This window comes from Miniopterus schreibersii (assembly GCF_964146895.1).
Source record: "Miniopterus schreibersii genome assembly, chromosome: 16".
Taxonomy (NCBI): Eukaryota; Metazoa; Chordata; class Mammalia; order Chiroptera; family Miniopteridae; genus Miniopterus; species Miniopterus schreibersii.
The window spans coordinates 32480889-32502273 of record NC_138116.1 but is presented as its reverse complement, the minus strand read 5'-3'; the positions used below and the strand labels follow the sequence as shown (position 1 = coordinate 32502273).

General features: G+C 51.3%; 1 protein-coding gene across 1 annotated transcript in view; it reads right to left on the bottom strand.

The window, feature by feature from the left end:
* The window catches only part of RAP1GAP2 (RAP1 GTPase activating protein 2), a gene marked incomplete at its 5' end in the record, with an annotated part of 170890 nt that extends 161210 nt beyond the window's left edge, over positions 1–9680 (bottom strand). Inside the window, 2 exons of the mRNA XM_081161880.1 lie at positions 4344–4379; positions 9619–9680. Of these exons, the coding sequence (XP_081018006.1) occupies positions 4344–4379; positions 9619–9662 (80 nt within the window). The remainder of the gene's footprint in view (positions 1–4343; positions 4380–9618) is intronic.
* Between the last annotated feature and the right edge of the window lie 11705 nt (positions 9681–21385).

The window sequence follows — 21385 nt, the reverse complement described above, 5'->3', positions numbered from 1 at the left end:
CCCAAGGCCCCTCTCACCCTGGGCCTCCAGCAGAGTGATGGGCCTTCTCGCCCACAGCATTGCGGAGACAGAGCAGCAGCCAAGTTACGCAGATTCTCAACATACATCGGGGGGAAAGAGTGGGAAAGTAGGGCGGGATAGGTGCTGAGAACTACTCAGCTCCAGCCTGGACCGAACCAGCCCGAAGTACACACCTGGATTCAAATCCTAACTCCATGACTTACTCGCTGACGACCTCGATCAAGTTTCCTAACCTCTCCGAGCCTCAATTTTCTCATCTGTAGAACGCAGAGAGTAACGGTAGCTGCTTCATGGGTGGTGGTGAAACCTGAGGGGAACTGTGCAATGAAAACTTAGCACACAGCAAGTGCTCAGTAATGGAGGGGCCAGAACCCCCATCTTCAGAGCTGCATGGCTCAGAGACACCTCCAGGAGCTGCACGGCTGTCTTCATGTCAAGGACACCGGGTCCCTGCAGAAGGAACCAAGGCCATTGGGAGCACAGGCTTCGGCCCAGCGGTACCTGCTGCTCAGTGGAGTAGTCAATGGGGCACTTGTAGAAAGATGTCTCAGCCAGCAGAGGCAGAAAGAAGGAGGCATCTCAGTGCCTGGGAGAGCCTAGCATGGACGTGGGCCACCTAATGGACCTGTGAGTGAGCAGAGACAGATCCTGGGCATCAGGAGAGAATTCTCTGTTAGGAATTCATTCAGGGAGGCAGGGGGAAGGGGGAAGGGGGAGGGAAGGGGGGGTGGGGAGAGCAGGCACCGATCTTCCCTTTAGTCCCAAGGGTAGTGGCTGTGTCTGAATAAAACCTCTTATGGTATCTGCCCAGCCTATAATCCATCTTTCTTCTCTAAGAACTAACCCCTCCCACATAGAGGTGGCCTTAGCAGCCATATTTTATCCATAAAACCCCATCTCTCCAGCTAAACCAATTGGACCAGTGGTATACAACTAACCCAAGCTGGGAAAAATCATATATTCTCTCTTTTTTTCAACAGCTTTGTTGAGATGTAATTTATATACCATACAAACCACCATTTATTCAATGGTTTAGAGTATATTCACAAGGTTGTGCAACTAGTATCACTACCTAGTTCCAGAACATCTCCATCACCCCAAAAAGAAGCCTGTATCCTTTAGCATTCACTCCCCTTCTTTCCCCCAACAACCTCCCCAGCTCTAGGAAACCACTAATCTATTCTGTCACTGTGGATTTGCTTAGCCTAGACATTTCACATACATGGAATCACACGATAGGTGCTTTTCTGTGACTTTCACTTAGCATAGTATTTGCAAGGTTCATCTGTGTCATAGCATGTACTTCATTCCTTTTTATGGCCAAATAACATGCCATCGTATGCATATGCTATATTTTGTTTCTCCGTTCATCTGTTGACAGACAATTGGGTTTTTTTCACTTTTGGCTATTGTTAATAATGCTGCTATGAACATTCATGTACGAGTTTGTGCATGAACATACATTTTCATTTCTCTTGGATATATATTTAAAAATGGAATTGTTGGTCTTACAATACTTCTATGTTTAACCTTTGGAAAAACTGTCTTATTGTTTTCCAAAGCAGCTGCACCATTTTATATTCCCACCAGCAATGTACAAAGGTTCTAATTTCTCCGAAGCCTCACCAACACCTGTTATTATGTCTTTTTGATTATAGTAATTTGAGTGGGTGTGAAGTAGCATCTCATTGTGGTTTTGATGTGCGTGTCCCTGATGGCTAATGATGCTGAACATCTTTTCATGTGCTTGTTGTCCATTTATATATCTTCTTTGGAAAAATGTTTATTCAGATCCTTTGCCCATTTTTTAATTGTGTTGTCTTTGTATTATTGAGTTATAAGAGTTCTTTATATATTTTAGATATAAGTTCCTATATGTGATTTGCAAATATTATCTCCCATTCTGTGGGTTGTCTTTCCCCTTTCTTAATGGTGTCCTTTGTAACACAGTTGTTTTTCATTTTGATGAAGTTCAATTTATCAACTTGTTATTATTGTTTTTGCTTTTGCTTTTGGTGTCACATCTAAAACACCACTGCCTTATCTAAGATCACAAAGATTTTTATATGTTTCTTCTAAGAGTTTTCAGTTTTAGCTCTTACATTTAGGTCTTTGACCCACTTTGAGTTAATTTTTGTATATGGTGTGAGAGAGGGATTCAATTTCATTCTATTTCATGTGGCTATTGGTTGTCCCAGCACCATTTGCTGAAAGGCTATTTTTCTCCATTGAATTATTATGACGCACTTGCTGAAAATCAATTGACCACAAATGTGAGGGTTTTTTGTGAACTTGGGATTCTGTTCCATTGATCTGTGTGTCTGTCCTCATGTCAGCTTACTGTAGTTTTGAAGTAAATTTTGAAATTATATTCTTCTTTTTCAAGATTATCCTTGAATTTCCATATGAATTTGAGGATCAGTTTATCAGCTTCTGCAAAGAAGCCAGTTGGGATTTTTGACAGGCATGGGTTTCCAGTTCCTGTCCAGCCCTTCCTACGCTCTACCTTACCTCGTCCCCTTGGATTCCCCGAGACACCCTGGAATTTTTTCCCCCCATAAATCCCATCTTTTGCTTAGCCAGATTAAATTGGGTTTTGTTTCTTGCAATCAAAAGAATCCTAACCAAGTACAGTATGAACATGGTCCTACACACTGTCTCAAACCACCATCTCAACACCACCTCCCCAGGTACCCAAGTACCCAAAGACCCCACTGAGGTCCCAATCTCAACATTGGTCTATGGCCTCAGCCTTTCACTGCACCTTATAACTAGTTCCTTTCCAGGTTACATGTATCATCTTTATCAGTTAAAACAAACTTGTGAAATTGAACAAGACGTCCCAAGAGAGCACCACAAGATAGACTCGACCACTCTAGACCCCTTACTGTCTCTACTTCATGCCTCACGTCTCATTCAATATGCAGATAAGAAGCTCTGGGAAGGCCAAACATTGTTGTGCCCATTGGAAAAAGGGTACAGAAACTGAAGTCCAGAGAAGGTAAGTGCCATGGCCGAGAGTGACTTGCCCTGAACACTGGGCTGTACTATGCACATCCCACGTACAGGTGGGCCCATCGTCCCACCCCATCTTTAAGAGCTGCTTTAGAAGCCACCTCCTCCTGTGAGTCTTCCTGGGCTACTCCCACTGCACCTCTGGCATCAAGTCTACAAAGAGGCTAAAAGCCCTCTGAGGGTAGGAACAGTTTGCCATCCATCCCTGCCCTAACTGCCCACCCTCACCCTTCTGAACAAAACAAACCGGAGTAGGAAGCCTCTTATTTTGATCGCCTTATATACCAACTCTCAAGGCTGGCTGTGTTTTGCTCAGTGACCTCTACCCAAGGGATATACAGTCAGTGCTCCAACTGAATGGCATGGCAGAGGGTGACTGGCCTGGAAAACCTCTCAGCTGAGATGGGGGAGTTACAGACAGAAGGAGCTGCCTCTGAAGGGGGAATTTTTCATGAGTAAGCTAATCTGCATATGGCAGGATAATATTTTAAGCTAGTGACCAGTCCTATTTTCCCTCCTAGAATTTCCCTCATTTTCAATTCACTCCACTGGAGTAGGCGATGGGCCAGTACTCACTGCCCAAAGGAGGGATGCAGACGGAAATGACTTTCGTTAGGTCTCAAGGGGGAAAGAGGATCAGGATGTAGACAAGATGGTTTGGCCAGAAATATGGAGAAAAAAAGAATACAGGTGGTGAGGAAGGGTAGTGGGAGGTTCTAGCAGAGAGGTGTGTCTGCCCAGGGCTCCCAGACAGACAAGCAGACACAAGGCAAACCGAGCAGGAAATTCCCAGCCCCTGAATCTGGTGTTGGAAGCCTCAGGGAACCCCAAGACCAGCCAACCAGCATGACATTTCTGGTCACAGATGACTCAATAGCTTACTTGTCACACACACATACTGTGGTGTATTATGATGTCCTAGACTCATGTGGCACAATGTTTAGGTAGGTGGGAATATCAGAAAGACAGCCTTATGGGACCAGGGCTTCACATAAAAATGAAGGAGACAGAAACATTTCTCTTTCTTACACCCCTCAGTTGTAGCCTAAAAGTGACAGCACTACACACATTCCCACTGTTCTGGTGCCTGCTGCTTCCATTCCAGCATCTGCTTTGCCCAGATGCCCAGGAAGCAAGAGCCTGACCCAGCCTCCTCCAACCCAGAAGCCCCCAGCCTGAGAAGGAGAATCTGGCAAATGCAACAGCCCCACCCAAGTTTCCCACAACTTCAAGGGAAACAGGGGCCCCAGAAGAGCTCTGGTTTGCCACCATCTCTGACCTCTACAAAACAGGAAGTGGCTACTTACTTGACCTTCAGGCTTGCCAACATGGTCTTGTCGATCCTGCCAAGAGAAAAGCAAGGGCTTGGTCAGTGCCGGGGCAGAAGGTTCCCTCCGGGCATCTGCAGGGCTAGTCCAGACCACCAGGTGGACAGGGCTCTGCAGGGACAGCTCCTCCAGCCCAGGAAGGGAGGACAGTGAGCTCTGGGAGGGCTGGAGCCACATGTAACCCTAAGAGGTGGGTACAGTTATTATTTCCATTCTAGAGATGAGGTAACTGAGGCTCAGAAGGGTAAAATCGCTGTCCCAGTCTGAATCCAGGTATCTGACTCCAGCCCCAGGGATGTTAAGCAGTTTGTATGTAGCCTCTCCTTTCATTCCCCGCTTCCACAAGAAGACTCTGAAGCCTAGATTCATCGGTCACTGGCGGGTGGACATTCAACACATCGATACTTCCTGGGATTCTGCTTTGAAAAGATGCCAGCACCCCCCAGTACACCCAGTACCCCCAGCACCAAGGACCCTCCTGTTCTGGGAGCTGCCAGTCCAGCCAAGGAGGCAGACCCCACTCCAGGGACAGAACCCGCTCCAGGGTGCACTGGCAGGTGGGACCTGTCAGGCCCAGACTCAGAACAGGGAAGATCATGATTGCGGCAGACTGTCCTGGCAGCCAGCTCCTCCGCCCCAGCCCGCGCCTTCCTGGAAGACAAGGCAGCGCTGCTAAGCTTCTATTTTTACCCTCTACATATGTCAGCCCTTATGGCTGGGGAAAGAGGCCCCTTTCTCTCTCCAGAGGCAGAAAGGTGGGCAAGATTGCCACCGCTGGTGTCTCCTCTTGTTTAGGGGTCACAACCACCAATGTCACCAACAGTGTCACCATCATCACCAGTGTCACCATCACCATCAGTATACTATCACCATCAGTGTCACCACCACCACCAGTGTCACCATAATCACCAGTGTCACCATCACAATCAGTGTCACCACCACCATCAGTGTCATCATCACACCAGTTTCACTACTACCACCATTGTCACCATCACCACCAGTGTCATAATTACCACCAGGGTCACCATTGTTGTCAGTGTCACCATCACCATCAATGTCACCATCAGCAATATCACCATCACCATCAATGTCATCATCACCAATGTCACCATAACCATTAATGTCACCACAGCCCCATGTCACCATCACCATCAATGTCACATCACCAATGTCACCATCACCATCAATTTCACCACAGCTTCATCTCACCATCACCACCAGTGTCACCATCACTACCAGTGGCACCACCCCATTAGTGTCACTACCCCATCAGTGTCACCATCACCATCAGTTTCACCACAACCCATGTCATCATCACCATCACCACTGGTGCCACCATCACCATCAGTGTCACCACCATCCCTATGTCATCATCACCATCAGTGCCACCAAAATCACCACCACCTCCAAGATGCTTGAAACCCTAGAAAGTTCTTTCAGCCACCCATCCATCTAGCTCAGGTCTGCTACAAGCTTCTTTCCCATACACTCGGCTGCTGGGACCAGCAGGGGTAGGGGAGTGGTATCAGGGCCGCGTGGTGAAAATGCGGAGCCGCTCCAGCAATCACAAGTCAGCACCAAGCCCTTGAGCTGGGCGGTGGGATCCTTTTACTCTAAGTAAACTCCCAGCACTTTTTGTTTTTTTGAAAGCAACCAGGTATACAATAAGAGGCATTTCTATGGAAAGAAAAGAAAAACAAAGGTTAATGATTGGAGCAGACTAGAATCTCGGCTTCTGAGTCTGAAGGCAGGCAGTCAAGATTTCTAGATGTCTGTCGGCAATCATCTTCCTATGGCATGAGGGCAGGCAGTGAGTCTGAGCTTCTCCTGGTCTGCAGATTCACTGTCTCTGGTGATCTTTCTGTAGCAGGAACAGCTTGTCCACAGATGAGCTGCTGTGGTGCTTTCTCTGAAGCCTGCATCAAGTTGTCCCGCTTTAGCTTGCATGGCCTTGGGAAACAGGCCAGCTTTAGTTCCCAGCGATTCCAAGTCAATGGGTTGGAGGCCGAAATGTTAATTTCGAAAGCTGCAGCCAAATATTTAAGAAAACTAGAAAAATTCAGGACCCTGTCTAGTTTATAGTTAGGAAAAAAAAAAATTAACTGAAAAGACAATGAACAGCACTAGATCCACAAAGTACATGGCAGTTTCTATTAAAACACTTTTCTCTCTAAAATAACGCTCATTTTTTATCCAAGATAGCCAAATTATGACTTATTTATTTCCAAAATAAGTCTAGTTTCAATAAACGTGGCCTGATTATTTATATAAGTCCAACAAGAATAGTGTTGACCACACAGGCTCTTTAAATCTGCTTTGCTGGAATTTTCCACAAGGAATCTTCAGATTGAATTTTAAAGTCCTCTTGAGGCTAAAAAACTAAGCTGCATACTTTCCATCAGACTTCACCTGGGTTAATTCCTCTCTCCTCAAGGTCCCCAATACATCTTGAGCATCTTCACCTGCATCTCCCAGAAAGCAACCTGCGTTCCTTATCTGGAAGGACTACTGTGAACCGAGATGGGCAAGGCATCAAACGTAAGCTGAAGCAAAATTAGAGTCTGCTTTTCTCTCTGCTCGAAGGACTAGTGGTCTGCTATTGATACTGGGATTTCTGCCTAGAGAGCAAAGATTCTGCGCTTTAACAAAATAATTTGTCTTATGTTATCTTAATTAGGTCCTGGATTACTTAAGAAAACAGAATCTCCTCAACAGGACGAACTAAGTTTTGCTAACAATTCTGTAAACGTCTGTGTTTTCTTTGAAATCTTTCATTGTCAGTTTGGTTAAATGGATGATTAAGTATTGCTTCATAATGACTTACGATCCAATTTAGTCAAGCATCCAAACCTCTTGACATATTTTGATAAACTTCCCAAGTCTTGACCTGGGAATAACTTTGGGGTGTTCCAGAAGGGCCCCTGGAACACCTCAAAAGATTTGTTTTCCCAGCACCTTTTGATGTCAGTTTCCAACAGCAAATCAAGCCACACGCAAGGCTCTTGACCCCGGCCCTCTCAGCTTCTTCTCCACATGCCTCCTGGACCCCATCCTTGGGGCTTCCACACCTGGTCCCCAAGGATCTCATTGGCAGCCAGCCCCCTCTGGGATGCAGGCCCGCCTCCTCTCCCATTCAGCCCACCAGATGAGGTAGGTATGGGATTCCCAATGGAGTCAGATCCCCACATTCTGCTATAATATTTGTAACTCAGAGCAACCCAACTGTAACCCTGAACAGTAAGCCCTTACATTTTCTATTTTCTCAAAAAATCTCTTTTAATTCTTCCAACATCCCTGTGTCCTGAGTAAGGCAGAAAGCCCCAGTTACACATGGAGAAATTGAAACCCAGAGAGGGGAAGTGTCCCATCTCAGTTCCTCAGTGAGTGAGGGTGGAGTCAGCACTAGAACCCGCACCCTGGTGTGGCACCCTCTCAACCCGACCACCACGCCACCCGCCGGCACTCTGGGTCACAGCAACCTGTGCGAGTGCCCACATCCACACAACCCAGCGGCCTGTCCAACACACGGTTCCCACGCAGGGGTGTGGCCCCGGGAGGGCAGGGCCTGTGGCCTAGGCAGGGCTGAAACAGATGATAGGGCAGTGGCTGCGACACTGGACTTCTCCCTTTCAGGAAGCCAAAGTCCCAGGTTCTCTCTGGCCCCTTCACTCCTCCCCCTCCCCGCCAACCACCCCATTCACTCTATCACCTTGTCTACTCCTGGTCTCCGATAGGGCTTTTAAAATAACCACCCCTGAGATTCTGCTCGCTGTCTGCAGTGGACCAGGGCTCCAGGAGGCCGTCCTTTAGGCCCCAGCCAACTGATAGCCCCTCCCAGCTGACAACCTATCCCCAGGTGACACCCACCCTAAACCTCCAACCCTACCAGGAAACCCTGCCATTCCCCTCGAGCTCAACGAGCCCACCCACATGCCTGTGGTAGACAAAACACCTCACCCGCTCATTCTATAAATACCTACTGAGCGCAACCATGTGCCAAGCACAGTACCTCTCTCCGCTCCACGCCCCCCACAGAAGGGTGGGCTCGGAGGACACCGCGTCACTGCCGGGGCCCAGCCCTACGTGTATCCCAGCCCAGCCCCGCACACGGTCCCTGACCAGGAAGCAGACTAGGTGATTCGAACTCAAACCCCAGCCTCAGGATAGCAGCCCTCGGCCTGAGCGTCAGGAGGGGCCCCATGAGCATCCTCTCATCCTCTCTGTGCTCATCTGCCAAACATGGAGCACCCACAGGCCTTCCTGCCAGAGGGTAAATGGCAAAGTGCTTTGAAAAAGCAGAAAAGAGGAAATAGAGAGCTGCATACATATGGGTCGAGGAATTAGCCAAAGCAACAGAGCCCAGCTATGCCCAGCCCCCGAGCCTCCTTCCCCATCTCCCTCGCTCCTTGTGCCCCCAATTACCCCACCAGCGTCTATACCGGGACACCCCGGCCACCCTCTCCACTCAGCGGGAACCTGTCCTTTGACAACGCCCCAGGCCCAGAAGCTGAAAGGAAACTGATAATGAAAACCACTAGACCCTGTTCCCCAGCTGAGGAGAAGCTGCCAGCAGCTGGTGACCACAGACAAGCCTTTGACCTCAGTCTCCTCACGGTCTGTCCCCCACGGAGGAAAAAGCTGTTCTTTGTCCCAGACAGTAGCTTAGAGGGAAAAAGTGGCCCAGAGGGCCAGGCAAGAGGCTGGAGCACCCAGCTGCTCAAGATGGGACAGGGCTAGGATTGGCTGACCAAGGTGAGGGACGGAGGGGAGGGACCTGGAGAGACAGGCCTGCCCCCTCCTCTCACAGCTCACCCCCTGCAGAGAGGAGGCAGCCCCAAAGGTCCCCAGGCCACAGATTCCTCTTGCCACCAAGTCACAAAGAGGACACAGGCAGGAGCGTAACGCACATGCACAGACAAACACACACAGGTACAGAGGACAGAGGTACAGACTGGCACCTGATCGGAAACAAAGGGTGCACACGTGGGCACACACATGGGCACACCCAGCCAGGCACACACCTAACACACGGTCAGACAGGCACACTATGCACGGTCTCGGACACGCACACACACGCACAGTCATCCCAGAGGTGCCTACACATACGTGGGAACACATTACAGACACACACGTTCAACCAGTCACCGCAGTCGGGCACAACCTGAGCTCCCTGTTCCCACAGACACCTGCAGTCTCAACAAGGCTGCACAGCTAAGCCACCCCATCCCTTCAACCACCCCAACCTGTCACCCACCATCCGAAGCCCCCAAAGGACACGCTGCGCTTCCTGATGAACATGGTTGTGGCCACGGGGGCCCCAGGTCCCAGCAACGTCCCTGGGGCTGTTGGCAAGGTACAGCAGGGTCAGCGGGCCACCGGTGTAGGGCGGTAAGCGCAGTGTGACACCTCCCCCATGGCCTGCCCCCCAACCTGTGCTTCCTGTGGGTGAGGCCACAGGGCCAGGAGGTGTGTCCTGCGTTCCGGAGGCACCAAGACAAGCAGGGGAGGCTGAAAAGGGCAGCTTCCCCACGCCCAGAGGAACCACAGCTCCGGAAAGGGCTCGGCTGGCAGATTACACCACAGCCCAAGTTGGTAGCTCAGCCCCAAGCAGCCCTGGCTTCCCGGAACCCAAAGGAGGGCTCCTCAGTGGGCCTCGCAGGGAGAGAAAGACCTGGCTGGGAGGCTCAGGGAATCCTGCAGACTGGGGCCCCTCAAACCCACTGCCCCAGATGGGACCTTTGCCTTCCTGCTCCACCATGGCTCAGCGCACACCAGAAAAACCAGCCCCACACGTGTAATGATACCTGCACATGTGTGGCACAGGGGCACATGCGTGTGCACCTATATATGCACAGGAGCCACAGGTACACATAGGCACACACATGTTCACATGCCACCCCATCCCTTCAACCACCCAGACAGACATGAGCACAGGTATTGCACACTCATGCAGGTTCATAGACATTAACAGACACCTGAGACACCTGCACATACATCTCATATACATACAACTCCCCATTAGACACAGGCTGGCACATGGATGCAGACACACGTGCTCACATACACACATCAACATACATGTGAACTCAGGCACACACTCAGATTGCATGTGTGCCTACAATGTGCATTCACATGTACCATGCACAGACACAGATCTGCACTTCTCAGACCCCCTCGAGTGTCTAGACAGAAGTTGGTAGTACCACACTTCATGCCAGCAGGGTGGGAGGGTGGCACCTGTGTTTGAGTGTGTCTGTCTTTCCAGCTAGAGCTAAAGGTGAGCCCTCAGCTCTGCATGCACAAGGCTGACCGTGCCAAGTACACAGTAGGCACTCACTGAAACAGCCCGTAGAGCGGCTGCAACAGACGAGGGTAAGGGGACATAGAAGGGGCACAGGCCCCAGCCCAGCCCCCAAGCAGGGGGAAAGGGAAACAAAGCTGCTGTGGCTGCCGTCTTAGCCTCTCTCCCTGGCCCACCCTCCCCACAGCTTCTTGTTTGGGGCCCACTGCCACTCGGGGAGTCTGATCCTTGCTGCAGTGCCAGAGAGTCACCCCCAGGTTGTGGACAAATGGCACAGGCATTTCTATTTTCTTAACTCCTCCACATGGGGAACTCTATAGTGGACTCAGGCAGCAATCTGGATGGGCTGGGAGAGCAGCTTGAGGGTCCTGACCCAGCTCAGGGCTGCTGGTGGCAAGTGTGGGGTCCTTTTCTCCAAGACAGCTGGTCTCTCAGCGGGAGCGGGGTGGTCCTCAGCTCAGGCCACACCCTCCACCCCCACCCACCAGGAAGGGAAGGATCACATGGTTCACCCTCTGGGCTTGCATCAGACCACTGGCTCCCACACCCAGACCTCTCACCCCTCTGCCCCCACACCCAGGGGATGCTCAACAGGTACCATGGACCCCTTGGGTCCTGCCTGCCCTACATCCATTTGGCCTCTCTATGAGCAAAACAGCTCTGTGCTCCATCCGCCCCCAGGGGAGCACCTTGCCAGGCCTGGCCAATCAGAGCTCCATCCTCCTGGCCACAGAGACTGGTTCAGGAGTGGGCAGGAGACCTAAGCAGAACCAACAGGACTCACTCCCAGCAAACGCCCCCCCTCTCTTCCCTAGGGATGCTAAACCACAGGAGGGAGAGCGCAGGAAAACGCAGCCAACCCAGAGGAAGGCGGGGAAAGGACTGGCAGACACCAGGTTTCAAGGACACGGCCTGAGCTTCTGGACCCAGCTGTGCTGAAAGCCAACTCGAACCCCTGGGTCCCTCTATTCCTAAACCCAATATGAGTTGGATTTCTCTCCCTCTCCAATGAGAAGGTCCCGACTAAGATAAAAAGCTTGATGAGTGAAAGAATGAAGGTGAAAACAACAGCCCATCAGCCACTCAGCCGCTCCCTCACCCAAGCGAACACTGACTCCGGCCAAGCACTGCGCTGGGTGCACAGAGCACCAGGGTGAGCCGCACATGGCTCGCAGCCTCAGCCCAGGTGTTACGCAGCTTACTAACAAAATTCCTCTTGCAAATTACTTTCTTCTTTATCAATTAGAGGGAGTTCATGGCAAACCCATTATTGGGGCATATTTTGATGTGCTTTCACCTGGGAAAGGAAGAGGTGAGGGGTGACAGTTCCCAAACTTGGGCACTTCTGACCCCCTGCCTTATCTCTACACACATGAGCATGCATGCATGTGGTTCATCACATGTGTGCTGGGGAAAGACACAGCTGAGAGATGCTCTGGTATAAGCCCTCAGAGTCTGCAGAAACACCCAGGGCCTAGCATTCCCACACTCAGGCCCACGCAGCTGAAGGTTACCAGAGCGGCCCAGGGGCCAGGCAGGGAGGAGCAGTTCAAGTCCTCAGTTGCTGCCACCAAGGCTGGATTCTCCCACCTGGGGTTCCGGTCCATTGCAAGGCAACCAGAGAAGACACCGAGTGATGGGATTTGGACACCTGGCAGAGGAGCCGCGGTGGCCTGGCTGCATTGGCAGGAAGGGCACAGGATTCACAGCATCTGGGACTTCCTCTAGGCCACCAAGATCTGGGAACCTTTGAGAGGCTAGAGTGGCCCCATGCACTCCTAGCTCCCCAGAATTAGGGCCTGGAGAAAGAAAGGAGGGCCCCAGATGGCTTTTAATTTTTATTCCGTAAGTTCGGGAGGGAGGTGAGAGCCATCCTAGAGACTCCCTCACTCTCTTCTCCTCAGCACTAGGTCTCCCAAATTTTGGAGCTGTGTGCCAGCAGGTTACACAACTTCTCTAGGCCTCGGTTTCCTCCTATATAATATAGGGTGGCTGCCACGAACCTCACAAGACTATAAATGAACACAAACACTTAGCGCAGGGCTCCCACACCATCACGGAAGCCGTTATCACTATCTGTTATGATTCCACCCGGTCCCCAGTCCCGCTCAGCTTCCTCTCACCCCTGTTCTGACCCCTCTTCTGTGTGAGGTGGGCAGCAAGGGGCCCATGTGCTCTCTGGGAGAGATTGTAAGAGAAAAGAGAAGCACCCAGCCAGGCCCAGCCCTCCCGCTTCCCTCAAGCACAGCACAGCTTCCTCCCAGGCCTCAGCTGACTCAGCAGGTGGGAGGTCAGAGTGCAGATGAGGGCAAGCCATGGGAACAGGAGAGCTGGGCAGCGCCTGTGTCTGTGAGTCCACCATGGACCAGCACCAACCTAGCAGCTTAGTTCATTTCAATCTCACACCCCCTCTGAGATGGTACCACTGTGATCCCCACTTTACACACGTGGGACACTGTGGCTCAGAGAGATTAAGGATCTTAACAAAATTTCCCCAGCATGCCAGTGGCACAGCTAAGCCTGACTCCAGAGCCCAGCTCCACCACTGCTCTCTGTAACGAGGATATCTCAGTCGGTGCCAATGAGCAGATCGAACCTGCCCCACTGATTCTGAAGCCCACAGAGATGCCCGGACACGGTGCCCATTTACAGGTGGAAGAACTAAGGCCCTGAAAAAGCAAAGCACAGCTCAACAGCTGAAAGGGAACACTGGTGCGGGGAAAAGAGCAAGTCCCACCACCTGGCCAGACAGGCGCCTTCTCTCCCGAGGGTGCTCCCTGCCACTTCCACAGAGCCTACTTTGAATCACCCAGTCACAAGGCCCTGGCTTCCCTCGTGGAGGCTTGTGGGTGTTCCTAGTACCAGCTGAAAGGGGAAGTCCCAGCTAGAGTCCGAACCCCAGGGCAGAGCTCCGGGGAACCCCCCCCAGGTCTCTGGGCTTTAGAGGAACGTGCAGCAGAGAAAGTCGTCCGGTACCAGAGAACCGGCAGCCCAGGCCCAGGCCCCTGCCGGCAGTCCCTCCATCGTGTCCGCCAGCCTCTAGGGGCAGGAGGGAAGGGAGAGACAGTGTTGCTTCTCCTACTTGGGCAGCTCTGTCCTCACAGCCACCAGTGGGAGCCGAAAGATGAGACAAGCTGCCTTCCCAGGCATGGGGCTGCGACAGTTACTGGAAGCCCCCAGGGAGGTGGGCACCATATCATTCAGCCTGGATCTTCCCCCACTCCGGACAGGTGAGTTGCCACCAGTACTGACCAGGTGGGGCTCGGCTCTCCTCACAGCTCCATCACTGAATCACCTTGGCAAGTCATGTACTCTTTGGGGGTTTCAGCTGAACTTTCCTCAAAGGAGAGGCCAGATTAGCCTCTGCTTCCTTTACAAGCCAGGTGAGAACAGAGGACAGTGGCAGAGGACTCTCTGATCACCAAACAGGGCACAGTGGCATTTAGAGCCAGCCAGCCCACAAAGGTTAGGAACTCACACCCTGGGATGGAGATAAATGACATCCAACATCTGCACTGTGCTTTACAGTGCACCGGTCACTTCCCCACGCTCACCATCTCAAGGGCTCGGCTGAGTTCCCCACTGTGCAAGTTTTGAAAAGCAAGGTGATGACCAAAAAGCCTGCAAGCTTGTGAAAAATGGGTTCCAAGAGCAGGACCCCAACATAGGATCGCACAGTTCATTCGGATCTGTTCAGTAATGCGAGACAGCTATTAGCAATACATGGCCATGGACTAAAGAAGCCACAAAATGTACCATAATTTTTTTAATTTTTACATAATAATAAGGTATCACTTTTGCCCATCAGATAGTAAAGATTAAATTTAAAAATTAAAAAAAACACACAAAACACTCCTTGCCCTGGCCAGTATGGCTAAGTGGTTGGATCGTCAGCCTAAGCACTGAAGGGCTGCAGTTTGATCTCTGGTTGGGGCACATACGGAAGGCAGCCAATCGATATTTCTCTCTCTCCCTATCGATGCTTTTCTCTCTCTCTCTTCCTCTCTCTAAGCATGTCCACAGGTGAGGATTTAAAAAACAACAAAAAACACCTTCTTAAACCATTTGAAGCTCAAAATGACCCATCCTGGACCCACCTCTTTCACCCCAGCTAAAGGGAAGTCTGTCTTGCCCCAGAAAGGGAGGACCTCCCTGCCTGACTCCAATGGTTCTACCCACTCTGCTTTTAAGCAAAGTTTGTGCTTCAATCTTAAGAAAATTCAAAGGAAAGCAATATACAACTTTGTATACAGCTTTGCTGGAGAAAATCTAACAATACAAATCAGAATCCTTACATGCATGCCAAAGGGGCTTCTAGAATGCAGGTCCTGGCCCATTTCTGGGTCTGGGTGTTGGTTTTACATGGGTGTGTCACGTTTGTGGAAATTCATCAACCTGAATACTTACAATCTGTGCACTTCCCTGCATGTATATTACACTTGAAAAGGGGTTTTTATTTTAATATGTATGCATGCCTTTTGACCTGGCAATTCCATTCCCAATTCCATGCCACCCCACAAGGGAAAATTCAGAGATGCGTGCCAAGTTGTACTTTCAAGGGTCTCCACCACATTGTTGTAATAACTATGTAGCAGGTATGTTAAAGAAAGACAGCATCTCCAACAACAGTTGGAGATCTCTCAGCCAGTACAAAGTAGGTGTGGACATACAGGCAATGACATGGGAAGAGAGTTACAGAAATTTTCTGAATGAAATGAAACAGGCTACCTAATATGCTCAGGGCCATACTGTTCAAGGGGTGAGATTAAGATCATGGTTTTTTCCTTCTTTGTGCTTTCCTGAATCTTGTAAGTTTTCTGAAATAAGCAAGTCTTACTTTTATAATTAAAAAAACCACACACACTATTTAAAATGACAAATAAAAGGAAGCAAAAGGAGACAAGAAAGGGGGTGGGCCCAGTGTTATAAAGGAGTGGTTCTAAAATGCACTGGGTGTGAGAACCACCTGGATTTTGTACAGCATGGGGTCAAACCCCAGCCCAGCTGCTTGCAAGCAGTGTGACCTTGGGCAAGTTACTTAACTTCTCTGTGCTTCAGACCAAACTCCCCACCTATAAAATGGGGATATTGACAGTACCTACCTCATAGGGCTGTTGGAGGGGTAAATCAGTTAATCCATGGTAAGCCTTCAGAGCAGGGCCAGGCACAGACCTAGAGTCGTGTTAGTTAGTGTGCCTGCTAAAACTCTGATTCCATCGTTCTGGGGTGGGGCCAGGAAATCTTCATCTTCAACAAACTCCCCAGATGATTCTGATCCAGGGAGAAATGCTGGAATGTAATCGATTACAATACTGCGACTATCATTGGTGGCCCTGGAGTTATCTGTTGCTGTCTGAAGGGGATTCTTGCTAAAAGAGATCACAAAGCCAGCTCTCGCTCTCCCTCCATCCAGCTGGCTCACTCCAACCCTCCCCTACCTCTGCAGGGCCTCACTGGGTATTTTCCTCACTAAGATGGGCCAGAAGGTGGACATCTGTGCCATCTCCAGGCAGGTTTGGGTAGTGCAAAGAGGAAAAGGGGGTGTCTTGGGGGTATTTCTAGGATGGCAGCCACAGTGCCCTCTGGCAAAAGGGATTGAGGGATCTGGGGAATGCTCTGTGTTGCAGGAGATAAGTAACAACCACTTGGTGTCAGAACACATGGGCTCCAGCTCTGGTTCTGACACTGAATGTCGCTGTGGGGAAACCACTTAAACTTGCTCCACCTAAAGAATAACTGTGATCACTTCTTGAGAAGCTCCCATAAACCGAATATGCCACACTTTTAATTTCATTTAATTCTTACCACAACCACGTCCTTCTTCTTGGAGAGGAAATGGAGCCTCGGAGAGGTTAAGAGACCCACCCGAAGTCACAGGGCTGATAAGTAGTGAAAACAGAATTAAACCCAGAACCTGGGCTTTTAACCATTCCTATAAGGAAGGCTCACTGCAGAGCAGGCCCCAAATGAGGGCAGTGGTGGATGTGAGAGAGCACCAGGCCAGGCCGGGACAACCCCAAGATTCACTGAGCCCCAGCTGAGGAGCGGCCCCAACCTGGGTCGGGATGAACAAACCCTGAGGTTCCTTCCCTGACCTTGGTAATCTGGCCTGGAAAGTCATATTTCTGGCAGATGAGCAGTGACTCTGGTGAAAGCAGGTAGGTGGGGGGTGCCCGGAGGGACACAGGAAAGGCAGGGAGCTCCCTCAGACTTTTTAAAAGGCCTGCAGCTCAAACACAGCCTGCTCATGATGCATTCACCCTTATTTCGCTGGATAAAGATAGAAGTCCTAGCAGGGTCTGCCCCACCCCAGGCCCAGAGGAATCTTGCTGGAGCCCCGGCATTGTGGCATCTCCATCAACACTTGTCCCTTGCCCCTTGGAGGGTTGGCTCAGAATGATACCGTAAACTGAGAGAGAAAAGGCCTTTTCCTCTCAAGGTCCCCTCTTGTCTCCTCATTACTGGCCCCACCCTCAGCAGGGTTCTGCACAATAAAAGTGCCTCCTGGATGACATGAGAGAAGGTGAGAAATTGGGGCTGGATCCTGTATTTTGGTGAAAGTCTGGACCAACACCTCATCTGTAGCCAGGGAGATCCATGGGTGAAACTGTAGTCACTACTAAAGGAATAACCCATGAGGTACATACTGATGGTGTCCCCATTTTACAGGTGGGAAAATCGGGGCACAGAGAGACTAAGTAATTTGCTCAAGGTCACTCCTAGTAAGTGGCTGCGGCAGAGTGTATTTTCCAAAGATGGCTACACCATCCCACATTAGACCCCCCGTCCTGTATGTTCTTCTCACCATGTGACATTGACACCCCTCTGTTGCAAGGTGAAGTGTGGATCTGTGACTAGGACGGAAATAGTGCTACCTCATGTCCAAGTCTAGGTAAGAAAAGGTGAAATAGCTTCTGCCTGGCTCTTTCTTGGGATTCTTGTTCCTTAACCAGTCGCCATGCTGTGAGGAAGCCCAGAGAGAACACAGGGCTTCTGTGTGGCAGGGAACTGAGGCCTCAAGCCAACAGCCAGCATCAAATGCCAGACATGAGAGTGACTGAGCCTTCAGACCATTCCAGCCCCTAGGCTTTGAGCCATGCCAGATGATGATGGCCGAACAGAAACAAGGATCCCCACCTAGCCCTGCCCAAATTGCAGACTCCTGAGTTAAATAAATGCCACCATCGTTTTAGGCCATAAGCTTCCGGGTGGTTTATTATGCAGCTTTAGATATCAGAACAGTGGAAGAGGCAGAATTTAAATCCAAGTGAGCTTGCTCCAGAGCCTATGCTCCCAGCCACTCTGCAATGGTCCCTGCTGCATGAGGCACAGTGTAAAGGAGGCACTTAGAGCTTGGGCTTGGAATCAGACACATCTTCACGTATTCATTGCCCCTTTCATCAAATGTTTATTGCAACCCCACTGTGTTCCAGGCTCTCTGCTGGGGCAGAGATCATTTTGGTGAACAAGACAGACAGACCCCTGCCCTAGGGGACTCAGGGGGTGGGGAGGTGAAGGGAAAAAGAGGTATGACTTTACACAGGTATTTGTCACAGGGTGATATAATCGAGGGGACTGGGTGGATGAGAGCCCCGTTTAGAGGGGAGGATCTGGGACTGCCTCTCTGAAGGGGAGGCTGCAAGGATGAGATGCAGCCCGCTTTGTAAAGAGTGGAGGGAACAGCAGCAAGTGTCAAGGACAGACCTGGGTTCACTTATTAGCTGTGTGACCTTGTAGAAGTAACCCAGCCTCTCTGAGCATCCACTTCCTCCTAAGATGGGGATGTTTTCAGAACCCACCTCACAGGATTGTTCTGAGCAGTCAATGAGCTAATACATGCGTAGTGTGCAGTCCAGGGTCTGGCAGGAAAACAGCTCCATAAACGTAAATGATTGTGGTGACAGGAATTATGCTGAGGCCCAGGCCCCCAGTGGGATGCCCAGAGCCCCAGAGACCATTCTGCTCCCCTTCAGAACCTATGCCAGTCACAGGGAAGAAAGCATAGATAGCAGGGGTGCGGGAGCCTTCCCACTGGTGCCCAAGCTTCCAAGAGTGGGTTGAGTGGATGGGAGGGGTGCACATTTCCTTGAGCATGCTGACATCCAGCCGATCTTTCACCCAGCCCGAAGCCATTCCTGACTCATCTCCTCAACCCAGGGCTCACCCACCCATCACCCTTAGCTCAGAGCTCAAAAAACAGGGCTGGAGGTTGGACTGGTTGTCCCTCCCCATGTCCCACCCCAACAACAGTGCACACCCACGCAGTGACTGGGGGAGAAGCAGCTTCCTCAATGCAGAGGGAGGGACAGGGACAGGAGGCCTGGAGAGAGGGCAGAACAGGGCAGGGCATAAGACTCAGGAACTCCAGGGGGCCAGGAAGTCCTGCTGGGGTAAAAAATCACCTGCCATCGAACAGGCACACCTCGAGAACCCTGGAGAGTGCCTAGTGGGTGGTCAACACACATACCTAGAGAAAATAATAGACAGAACCCAGAGCACCCAACAGTGCACACAGGGACATGCTCAAGGGAACCCACACATAGCCACACAGACACAGCGATCCAGCAATACACCCTCCAGGGACACATACGCACAGATGTGCACACACATAAAGGAGCACCTCACTGTGCCTGACAGCCTCCCACTCCCCTCTGCTCTTGCTCACTACCAGTCATCTAATCGGCAGGTCCCCCAGGGCCCCTGTCTGATGCCATCTGTTGACCCAGACCTGGCAGGGCCCAGCCAGCATGCCCAGCATGAGCCAGGAAGGAGTCTGAGTCTGGCAGCCTTGAATCTGAACTAGGAAAGAGGGTGGGACACCAGCCAGCCCTGAGAGAAAGCTGCAAGTCCAGAACCCGAGCGTCGGCAGGGTGGGAGGGCTCAGCACAGCCTTGTCTCAGGCCAGGTTCCTCAGAGCACAATCCTTCCCTCAGTGGCCCACCTGCCGTGGGAGGCCCCTACAACTGCTTCACAGGAGCAGGTAGAGAGGAATCCCCTTATGACTATTTGGAAGCCCCTTCAGGGGGTTGCGGCAAATAGAGGGGAAAAACAAGTGCAGCATGACAGGCTGAGGTCAGACATGAGGCAGAACTTCCCACTAGAGAAGCACCTAAGCCCTGAAGGAGGTGTAGGCAAGGAGAGCGTGCCACCTGGCTCCGGAAATATGCCCTCTTGAAAAGGAGAGAAGATGGACAGCCTGGCATTACTGCTTTTGTTTTTTACTAAACTTATTAAAAACAAACGAGTCCCAAAGTGCAGAGGTCAGAGGAGTCTTTAAATGACTAAATAAAGACAACGGCTGCTGCGCCTCCTCAGCCTAGGCGGGATGTGATCTTGCCTGAAGGCCAAGGGACAGACGCAGTGACCTTTATATGCCAGCCTGAGCTGCCTGTGCATGAGCAAGAGGCAGCTGGACATCTTCCCCACTGCGCGACCTCTCCCCGAGGGGGTGGCACGTTGCTCAGAGGTGGGAGAGGGTAGGGAGACAAGGGCTACCATGGTGCCATGGCAACAGGCCTCAGAGAGGCAAGTCCATGCCTTGTCCAATCACCACTCACAGCAGAACCTAAGTGTTTGCAGACAACACCTCTCCTGCCAAAAGGGGAGGCGGCCTGGGAGGGCCAGGTAGACACAGTGCGGGGGAAAAGAAGAGGCTTATAGGTGCTGTACCTGAACTATGAAGCTGCTCTGGCTTGTGCCCTAGGACCCCCCTCAACTAATCCTCAACCACTGCCTTCCCCTCTCTCACACCACCCCATCACTCCGTCACAGGCCCAGCCTGTCCCCACCACCCCAGCCTCCCCTAATCCCCTTGCACCAAGGCTGCCCAGCTCACCCCACAGCCCTGTTTCCTCCATCCATTCTCCACCACTCTCTGCCAACCCATTCTCTCCTCCTTTCCTGCCTTTCGTTTTCTCTTGCCCTCTCTCCCATCCCCCTGCCCTGTTCTCCCCACTGATTGTGGCCCAGACCAGTGCCCACGACCATCTGCCAGCTCCAAACGCCAGCATCTGCCCTCCCTCCACTCCTCCTTCAAGCACCTGCTCCCGAGCTGTCTGTTCGTCCCCTCTGCCCACTGCCGGGCTCCCATGTCCTCCTGGGACAGACCTCAGTGCTCCAAGGCATGTCTGAGGAGCCACCCAGGGGCAGGGCACTGCTGGTTCCTTCCAATTCACAGACCGTGAAACAGAATCTTTCAGGGGGCCTGGGAGCCTAAGCCTCAGCTCCAGGAGGAACCAGCCAGGTCAGGTATCTGGGCCTGGAGCCCCAGGTTCTACAAGCAGGAGGAAGGTCTTTAGTGGTCATCTCACCCAGTCTCCTCCTCCACTTGAGCAAACGAATATCTGAGCCATCCGTAACGTGTTGTCTTCCAAATATACAGAAATGCTCCATTCGTGGAGCCCTTGCTCTGGACCCTTAACTGTGTTCAAAAATTTAACAGACATCTTTTAACACTCACAACCCCAGACAAGGAAACAGAGGCTCAGAGAAGTTGGGTAATTTGCCCAAGGTCATGCAAGGTGTTGGAGACCTCAGTGTGCCACTTCAAATCCTCTCGGCCCCATTTCTTACTCCAGCCACTTGAGCAACGACCAGCCGGTTCCCTGCAGGGGAAGAGCTTACGATGCCATGCGGCACAGCTCCACCTAGGACCACGCCAAGCCTTCTTTGTAGCTACAGAGCGGGACGCCCGCAGGAACCCACCTGGGCCTCACACATG